The sequence below is a fragment of the Abramis brama genome (genome assembly GCF_963993115.1).
Source record: "Abramis brama genome assembly, chromosome: 24".
Lineage (NCBI taxonomy): Eukaryota > Metazoa > Chordata > Actinopteri > Cypriniformes > Leuciscidae > Abramis > Abramis brama.
In genome coordinates this window covers 25841526-25852166 of record NC_139986.1, presented here as the reverse complement: position 1 = coordinate 25852166, position 10641 = coordinate 25841526, and the positions used below count along the sequence as shown (strand labels likewise).

The 10641-nt window shown below is 36.7% G+C and overlaps 1 protein-coding gene across 3 annotated transcripts in view; it reads right to left on the bottom strand.

Annotated features, from left to right (window-relative positions):
- Nucleotides 1-1698: 1698 nt before the first annotated feature.
- Nucleotides 1699-10641, bottom strand: part of rhbdl1 (rhomboid, veinlet-like 1) — a 28297-nt gene continuing 19354 nt past the window's right edge. For all 3 annotated transcript variants that reach the window (XM_084102869.1, XM_084102868.1, XM_084102870.1), the window contains 3 exons: nt 8297-8397; nt 7336-7396; nt 1699-6399 (listed from right to left, as the gene is read on the bottom strand). In XM_084102869.1, coding sequence (XP_083958995.1) covers nt 6128-6399; nt 7336-7396; nt 8297-8397 — 434 coding nt within the window. In that variant the 3' untranslated portion in view covers nt 1699-6127. The remainder of the gene's footprint in view (nt 6400-7335; nt 7397-8296; nt 8398-10641) is intronic.

Below are 10641 nucleotides of genomic sequence, written 5' to 3'. Positions count from 1 at the left end.
CACACACCTAAAGGATTATCAGGAACACCATACTAATACTGTGTTTGACCCCCTTTCGCCTTCAGAACTGCCTTAATTCTACGTGGCATTGATTCAACAAGGTGCTGAAAGCATTCTTTAGAAATGTTGGCCCATATTGATAGGATAGCATCTTGCAGTTGATGGAGATTTGTGGGATGCACATCCAGGGCACGAAGCTCCCGTTCCACCACATCCCAAAGATGCTCTATTGGGTTGAGATCTGGTGACTGTGGGGGCCATTTTAGTACAGTGAACTCATTGTCATGTTCAAGAAACCAATTTGAAATGATTCGAGCTTTGTGACATGGTGCATTATCCTGCTGGAAGTAGCCATCAGAGGATGGGTACATGGTGGTCATAAAGGGATGGACATGGTCAGAAACAATGCTCAGGTAGGCCGTGGCATTTAAACGATGCCCAATTGGCACTAAGGGGCCTAAAGTGTGCCAAGAAAACATCCCCCACACCATTACACCACCACCACCAGCCTGCACAGTGGTAACAAGGCATGATGGATCCATGTTCTCATTCTGTCTACGCCAAATTCTGACTCTACCATCTGAATGTCTCAACAGAAATCGAGACTCATCAGACCAGGCAACATTTTTCCAGTCTTCAACTGTCCAATTTTGGTGAGCTCGTGCAAATTGTAGCCTCTTTTTCCTATTTGTAGTGGAGATGAGTGGTACCAGGTGGGGTCTTCTGCTGTTGTAGCCCATCCGCCTCAAGGTTGTGCGTGTTGTGGCTTCACAAATGCTTTGCTGCATACCTCGGTTGTAACGAGTGGTTATTCCAGTCAAAGTTGCTCTTCTATCAGCTTGAATCAGTCGGCCCATTCTCCTCTGACCTCTAGAATCAACAAGGCATTTTCGCCCACAGGACTGCCGCATACTGGATGTTTTTCCCTTTTCACACCATTCTTTGTAAACCCTAGAAACGGTTGTGCGTGAAAATCCCAGTAACTGAGCAGATTGTGAAATACTCAGACCGGCCCGTCTGGCACCAACAACCATGCCACGCTCAAAATTGCTTAAATCACCTTTCTTCCCCATTCTGACATTCAGTTTGGAGTTCAGGAGATTGTCTTGACCAGGACCACACCCCTAAATGCATTGAAGCAACTGCCATGTGATTGGTTGATTAGATAATTGCATTAATGAGAAATTGAACAGGTGTTCCTAATAATCCTTTAGGTGAGTGTATGTGTATATATATATATGTATGTGTGTATATATATGTATGTGTATATATACGTGTATATATATATATATATGTATGTGTGTATATATATGTTTATTTATGTATATTTTTGTACATGTATATTTTTGTACATGTATATGGGGGCGACAGTGGCTCAGTGGTTCATGTAGGTTATCTACAAACCGGAAGGTTGGTGGTTCAATCCCTGGTTCCACCTGACCAAGTGTCGAGGTGTCCATGAGCAAGACACCTAACCCCAGCTGCTCCCGACGAGTTGGATGGCGCCTTGCAGACTAATTATATTTTATACATTTAAAATACATTTATACATTTATTTTCTGAGTTGACTAATCCATTTCTGACGGTTGAGCACAATTTCCTGAAAAAAAAGTTAAGTTCACGAGGAGATTCAAGTACTTCATACCTCATCGGTGGAAAGTGTCTGACTGTGGGCACACAAACACACGCAGACGTCTCTCACAGTATGTTCTTTATTTCATACAGCTGAGAAATGAAAGCAAACACAAAACCATACAAAATAAAACTACAAAAAACAAATTGCCTCAGGTCCCAATATTTCATAAGTACAATACATCATGAAATGATAAAGAATTTAATAGAAACTATCAGTATTTACATCTTTTTTTTTTTATCTTCATCTGATCCAGAGAAAACTATTAGCCTTATGTTATATTTTTAGTTTTAACTTCTTTTTATGTAAACAGAATATTTCACTGCAAGAGTCGTCATCTCTCGTATTTTGGCACCATTTTGAAGTCTGTACATGGACTACGATTCTCAGTAGGACTAGAGTTGTGGCGGCAACACAGACGCAGCGATGATCTCAAAGCAAAACTACACCTACATCATGGAGAAATTAAACTCCGGACACCATGATCTGCGAGAGCAGCTATTGGCTGGGAAGTAATGTGGGCGGGAATAAGGGGAGGCCCTTGGTAAATAGGTTTGTTCCCAGTTTCAAGAGGATTGATTGAGCACACTTCTTCACCGAGAGTATGTTCAGAGTGGCATACTACTATACTACCCATACTATATGCAGGATGCAAATCCTCAGTGTGAATGGCATACGTGGACGACTTATCTGTAACATTTGCTAAAATGTGCAATATACAACAGCATAAATGTAAAACTATCCCATGATGCAATGTGCTTGACTTTACATTCTGAAACAGTATTAACTAAAGCTATTTTTTGGGAATGAATAAAGCTGGAATTAAAAGTTTTGCATTCTCCCAAGTAACTGTGTTCGCTCGCAAAAACTAAAATGGTATGTGAGAGAATGCAGAAACCTTGAAATATAATTTTTTTCTCCCATCTCATATTTTTTTGTCCTTTTATGGGCTCCGTATGTATGAAACCAGTGCCTAACTAACCGTAGCCACACCTGCCAATGGCTGGAGACCTGAAAATGTACTGGCCATAAATATTTTTTACCATAATTATTCCTTATTAAAGTTACAAAAGTTATTTAGTCTAGAGCATTGAGTGATTGTTTTTTGTCTTTTGTTGTCTGATTAACATTAAAAAACACAGACAGTCACAGGAATATTAGGCTGCTGTCTCTTTAAGAGCGGATGCACGGATCCAATATACTGATATACACATGCGTTTACTTTCTCAGCTGTTTACGTTCACTTAAGACATAACCGACTGTGTATACAAGGATACTTGCCGGGTATTTTGACATAATTTGTGTGGATTTGTCCGTTCAAGCGCAAGAAGAAGTTAAAGAGAGCTCAATTCAGTATTCACGGCTTTCTGAGTGATGAATTGAGTCCCCTTTCACGTCTTTTCGCGCATGGATATTTAAATTGGCAAGGCTTAAACCTTCGTGACGATGCAGCGCTGTCCCGAGCGTTGTTCCCGTTCATGTTCTCACAGTATTGCATTGTTAGAATTCATATAAATGCTACCGGCCAACGGCAGTTTTTACATTTTAGGCCCTGTACGAAACAAAAAAAGTGTAAAATGCATAGTTCCACATAATATTCTTTAAAATTAGTAGGCAGGATACTGTATAAACTGCAAAGTATGCATTCAGTATGCTAGTATTCCACTCTGAACACATCCCAACTGTTTTAGACCATGGTCAGTGTTTCCCACACTCACCTAAGACACACACAGACTACTGTGTGCTTGTAACAGTCTGAAAACCAACAATGGTCATACAGCACATTAAAGCATGTTTAACACACACACACACACACACACACATACACACACACACTTCCAGAATCCATTTGATGAGTGTTCAAAAATAATACATCCATCATTCGCTGTTTTCTCTCCATTTTCCATCATTTTATCAGCTATTTCTCGCCTTATTTTCTTCTATCACACATCCCAATACAGCTCTTAGCTTTTTCATTACATTTCTCTCTCTCTCTTTCTCACTGTTTATATGCGCGTCTAATAAATATTCATCAGCTTTTCATTTTTCACCTGTCTAAAAGTGCCAGCCAGGTGGATATTACAGGAACTCTATAAATTTCACTATGGTGCGACTCTTGCATGCTGGATCAGAACATTTAAAGTCAACTCGAAACCAAACTTGACACTATTTAATTTATTAAATCATTTTCTGCTGTACTCTCTTTATCCTTTTCACTTGCAAATATCTCACAAGTATGGCAAGAAAATGCGAGTGCCGTTTCATGCCGACTAAATATTCAAGTGACTCACTTGTTCCCTCAAAAGTATTCATGTTCTATGTTACATAACCGTGACCTTTGAGCACAGCAAAGCCAGTGAGAATGTATTAATTAAACATTTCATATTGTTCATTTTCTTTGCATTGCATCTTCCAGCACTTTCTGTTTCTGTGGGTGACTATGTAAATGCATTTCATCTAGAGGTTTGAATCATCAGTCTAAGACCATCTTTATACACGCCACAATCCAACAACGACAGCCACTCGGGAATAAATATAAATATAGGACTATGGCATAAAAATCCACAACATTAAATAGACACACGGTCGAGCTTTTCGAAAATGAAAAGAAATCAACTCAGAACACAGCAATCTTTCCAATAGCTATTTAATCAATTCCCCTTAAGTATCTTTTAGCAGCTTAGCGAATGATAACTTGGCACCACTGAATTGTGTCATTATTTGCTTTGTCTTAGGGTTAAGGGTCATAAATGACTCTGTGTCTATCTTCTCTCATCTTTCGCAGTCTTGTCATGAAAAGGATTGTGGGTTGTATTTTTCCATTTTAAAACTAAATATCCAGTCTTAAGCATCATTATTCTTTCACTGAAAATGTAGGCAGACAGAATTTCCCCATGACATACGGTACCGGTGGTCGCCACATCCGTTTCTATGTTGAAAGCATCTTTAATCGTGTTATGGCAGTTACCATAACAACTGCAATCTGCACAGCAATAACTGAAGTATTCATTACTGTGTGGCACAGACATATTGTCTTGTAAACTTCTAGCTCACTCACTGGCTTTTGTTTATGTGATCACTGAAAATATTTTAATAAGTCAAGATAAAAGGTCAGGTGTGTACTCTGTTCCAAAACCTAGTGAGCTCCCTTGTTGTTCACTGCCAACATAGGCTAATAAAACAATTAATAAGCATAAAAATACAAATATTATTAGGCAGAATAGTTCATTTTTAAGTAGTTCAAAAGTGTGAGGACAGTAATTTAGACTAAATTTAGACTTCTTCAGCAAGGATGCATGAAATTTATAATTTATAATATTTCAAAGATTTCTATTTCAAATAAATGCTGCTCTTTTTCAAAATATGAAGCAGCACAACTGTATTCAACACTGATAATAATCAGAAATGTTTCTTCTTGAGCAGCAAATCAGCATATCAGAATGATTTGTGACTCCGAAGACTGGAGTAATGATGCTGAAAATTCATCTTTGATCACTGGAATAAATTATATTTTACTATATATTCACATAGAAAATCGGTATTTTAAATTGTAATTATATTCTACTGTTTTTACTGTGTTTTTGATCAAATAAATGCAGCACTGATGAGCAGAAGAAACTGAAGAGACAGAAGAGCAGAAAATATTACGGTAGTGTGTATATATATATATATATATATATATATATATATTATACACACACACTTTGGAGCTTGTTGCAATGAATTCTGGGATTGCTTTCTCTGACATAGAATGCTACGTTCACATTTAGCAAAAAGAAGTTATCTTAGAAGGCAACATAATGTGCACATGATGCCTACATCGACAGCCCACTATGATTTGGAACAGAGATAATGTTGGACCAGAGTAGGAACAGATGAGGAAATGAGGAACAGAGTAAAAATGAGGAACTTCATCAGAAACATCACTTTTTACCCTTGAAACAAGTTGTAGCTTGTTGAAAAAGAATACTATTCATAATTATCCAACAACAAACATCAACCCCCTACCTCAGTGAGGACTTTACCGTGTCTTCAAGCGTAAGGCTTTGTTTTTAGTCAGCGAGATTCCTGGATTCAAGTAATGGCGTTTCATCTACTATGGATGTTATCTGTAATGCATAACAGGCTTAGATGAGGCAACAAATCAAAACAATACAGAAAGGCATCATGAACGAGCCTTGGGCTGAAACTCGCACTCAGAGAGCAAAACAAATCTGATGTACGTGTGTGTATATGTGTGTGTGTGTGTTCAAATAAGCTCACCGGACCCTTGAGCTGCCTTGGAGTGTTCATTAAAATACCACGCTGTTTATGTTGGCTGCTTCTGTATGGAATGTGAGTTTGCGTTTTTCATTTCACACCTTCCATGTTTTTACACCCTTTTCTCCGCTGCTGGTCGAGTGGAGTAGATCGAGGTCGGGCCTGTGTCGGACAGGGGGCGTGGCTTTCTGCACCCGCCAGGGGGTGTGTCATCAGGGAGGGGTGGGCGTGTCATCAGGGAGGGGGCGGGATCTGAACCCCGAGCAGCTCGTAAGCGAAAATGTTCCAGAAGATGGCGAAGAGGAGGAAGGTGATGAAGGAGAAGATGAGCACCCACCAGGAGCACTGTTTATGCAGAGATTCCTCATAGCTCCGCAAGATCAGCAGCCCCATGCTGATGCCCACCACTGCGCCCGACAGATGAGCCATGAAGCTGGGCTGCGGACCGGAAGAGGGCAGCGGCGGAGAGAAGCGCAACCATACGGCACGACCCACCTCAGAACTCACTGTTGAAGACAGAGGGAGAGATTGGCAGATGTTTGGAATAGTAGCATAATGCCATTTTACTTATACTATCGCTGCTCACTAAGGATGCATTTATTTGATCAAAAATACAGAACAAAATATTGTGAAATATTATTACAAAATAACTTTTTTCTATTTGGATATATTTTAAAATGTAATTTATTCCTGAATTTTCAGCATCATTACTCCAGTCTTCAGTGTCACATGATCCTTCAGAAATCATTCTAATATGCTGATTTGCTGCTCAATAATTATTTATTAAAAATATATGTAGAGGTCATGTGAAAACAATGTTGCATACCACTATTTGAAATGATTATCATTGCATTGCATTGCATTCATATATATTACTATTTTTTTAAATAGTATGCAGTATTTAGTGCATATTTAGTATTTAGGTAGTGTGTACTGCATAGTATGCAATACAAACTTCCATTCTGAATATAGAAAATAAACAATAGTACACAGTAACTGGCTAGTATGCTACTGTGAATTAAGCCATTGCCTATTTAAAAAAAAAAAAAATAGTATTCAGTATTTAGTGTATACTGCATAATATTTAACATGCTAGTTTTCCATTGCGAATATAGGTAATTTCAGAAAAAAACAATAGTACATACTAATTTGCTAGTATGCTATTGTGAATTCAGCCATAGCCTATTTTTTAAATAGTATGCAGAATTTAGTATTTACTTCATAGCATGCAATATGTTAGTCTTCTATATTGTAGGCAGTAATAGTATATACTGTGATGAAAGCTGTGTAGTGTGCAGTATGCAATAAAATGTCCGTTCCAAAACAAGCTTTACTGAACTGAAAGGCAACTCATAAACAGAACAAAACAAGTGTTTGTGTTCAGTCTGTTCCTCTCAGATGTTGCTTATTTAGCACAAATTTAGAGAACTAAAATTACTTACTGCAAACAAGTGCAAGAATCATCCGCAGCAACTTGTATGGACACTTCATACCGGCCCAGTTCTGAAACACAAACACATGCGTGTTAAAAGGCGTTATGAAAAACCTTAAAGTCGTCATGACACATGATGTACTGTATGCCACTTCTTTTTTTAAAGCAAAAATGTGAAGCTATTGTAAATTGCAATCACTAAAAATATAAAAAATTATTTCGGTAACTGAAATAAAGCTGAAATCAAATCAAATATTAAAACAAAAAATTTAAACAAAAATTGTAAAACTAAATGAAATAAATTGCATTTAAGTTGAAGTACTAAAACTGAAATAAAATAAAGCTAAATAGAATTTCTTTCTTTTTTTAATGGCAAAAGCACACAATTGAACTACTGTAATCTAAAATAAAAATATAAAATCAAATTCAAAATACTATAATAGTATAAAAATAATACTAAAATAACACTGATTGCCAATGCAATCCATTTTTACTTTCATAATATGATATTTTCTAGTAAAACAGAATGTTCAATGATAAAGCTGTACGTCAAAATGACTAAATAGCTATTTGGCTACACATGCACTGATGAATTGTTTTCAATAAGACCAGAAACATGTAAAAGTCCATTTTGATTTCATGCTGAATTTGTGCTTGTATTAAGTCTCATGCACAAAAATGTGTTATTTGAGCTGTAAAGCTTCTAAATCGTCCTTAAATTCCCCACACACAAATGAAAAGGCACTTATATTCCCATAAGAGGACGTTCAGAGCCATCCGTCAGCACACACAGACGCTGAAGAGACTTTAGGACTCTCGCAGGCCTGTTTGTATGTGCGAGTGATTACAGACTCTTTGATCTTTAGGGAAGCCGCAATATAAAGCATCCGGAGAGATTTATCCCTCTGCCTGATTCCTCCTTTTCATTCATTCTGACACAAGTCGCCATGGCAGCAGTTAGTTTGGGTTACCATGACAACGTTGGCGAGATGTGCCGAGCAGAGAGCATAGACCCCGCCGGACCCACCGACCACTGGAGCTCGCATATCTGTGATGGACACCGTCAGTGAACCTGAGGAAACACACCGGCACAGGTTTAGTCTTCACTAATGACAAACAGTGGGAGTATGCATTATATTCTGTCTTGCAAATCCCCCCACCAAGACAAACTGTAGTGAATTATGACATCATGTGAATCGATACATTTGAAATTCCAGTATGCGATACATTGTTTCCTTTGATTGTGATTCTGTGTAAATGTACCTTTGTGTGCGACATTACAAAGTCTGTTTGTTGCTTTCATGAGGCTTTTATCAAGTAAACTTTCTCCTGATAGGCAAATTTAATGTTAATATAATTGGCTCATAATGACATGAGGGGGTCCCTCCTGTACACTAGTGACGCACACCCATTTTTCTGGATTATTTGAAGTTTAATAGAGAGTGTCTTACTGTCTTTAAAATAATTTATAAAAAAACTAAATTAGAATTTAATAAGGATTGTATTCATTAAAAAAAAAATCTATTTAATATTTTTTTAATATTGTAAAATGTGATAAAATAATTTAATTCAATACATTTACTTTTTATTTAATTTAATAAATGTATTTAATTTAATACATTTAATAAAAATCATTTTAAATTACATATATATACACATCAAACTTAATACATTAAAATGACATGCCAAAATTTGTCAAATAAAATGTAATAAAATAAATAATTTAATTTAATACATTTAATATATATAATACATTTTAAAACATCATAAAAACCCCTACTGACCTGTATTTCTGCATTCCTGGCATCACTGTTGTTGACCCATTTAATGAATGTAATAAAGGTAATTAATAGTTGTCATGTAATTATAGGATAGAGCTGCTCTGCTGCAGACTAACACTAAAGCACTACAGGAACTACATTTCGACAACCTACCGCCATGATGCTAGGGTGTTGCTTTTAGTACATTGCGATGTGGTTGCTAAGGTGTTGTGGGTTGTTGCTAGGGTGTTCTAGGTGGTTTCTTACTAGCCCAAGTGAAAAGAGTCCACCTAATTTAATACAGAACATTCAAACCCACAGCGGCATAAAACACACCCAATAAAGCTAATTCTGCACTGTAAACTAAAACCTCATTGGAAAGCGAACATGCATGCAAAACGGGTGCGATAATTGAATATTGGCAATTCCTGTGTGTGTGTGTGTTAGATCGTCTACACACTGAGCTCTGCTGCGCTCAGCACTTTACCTCTACCACCATCTTCATCATCCTTCTCTTTTTTCTGTTTCGTTTTCTTGAAACTCTTTCTTCTCGACATCCCTCTCACTCAAATCCTCACATTTTCCTTGTCTTTTCATCTCTTTCTCACATACAGTCTCTATGACTCTCCTCATCTGTTCTTGCATACTCTATTTTCTCATTCCTTTAATTTCCATCTGACTTTCTCTGTCCTCAACATGGACACTTGCTCGTACAGTATGTCAAAACAACACGTGTGTGTTGTAGGTAGTGATGATTTGGCATTTGTAATGGTTTTTGAGTAAATATGATATAACACAAGTGTGTATTTAATTTCATCATATTAGTGTTCATCTCATTTGCTATAGTTAAGCTGTATTATTCTATATCACGGCTATTCGAGTCTGTTCCTGGACTGGAGGGTCACGTCCTTCAGGGTTTTGCTCTGACTCTAATTAAACAGACCTGAACCAGCTAATAAAGGTCTTCAGGATTACTTAATTACACACAACTGTTTGATTAGGCTCTGAACTCAGCAGAACACGGCCCAGGAACCAAATTAAACAGCACTTTATATGACTTTATATCTCCTACAGGTGAAACTCGGAAAATGTGAATATCGTGCAAAAGTTAATTTATTCCAGTAATTAAACTTAAAATGTGAGACTAATATATTATATAGACTCATTACATGCAAAATGAGATATTTCGAGCCTTTATTTGTTATATTTTGATGATTATGGCTTACAGCTTATAAAAACCCCAAATTCAAAATCTCAGAAATTTTGAACATTTTCATAAGCTGTAAGCCATAATTATCAAAATTATAACAAATAAAGGCTTGAAATATCTCACTTTGCATGTAATGAGTCTATATAATATATTAGTTTCACCTTTTAAGCTGAATTACTGAAATAAATTAACTTTTGCACTATATTCTAATTTTTCGAGTTTCACCTGTATATCACACACACACACACACACACACACACAAAATAAATGAAAAGAGAAAAAAGAAAGAAAATGATTTACAATAAATAAAAAATTATTTCATAATAAATAAATCATTTCATTACAA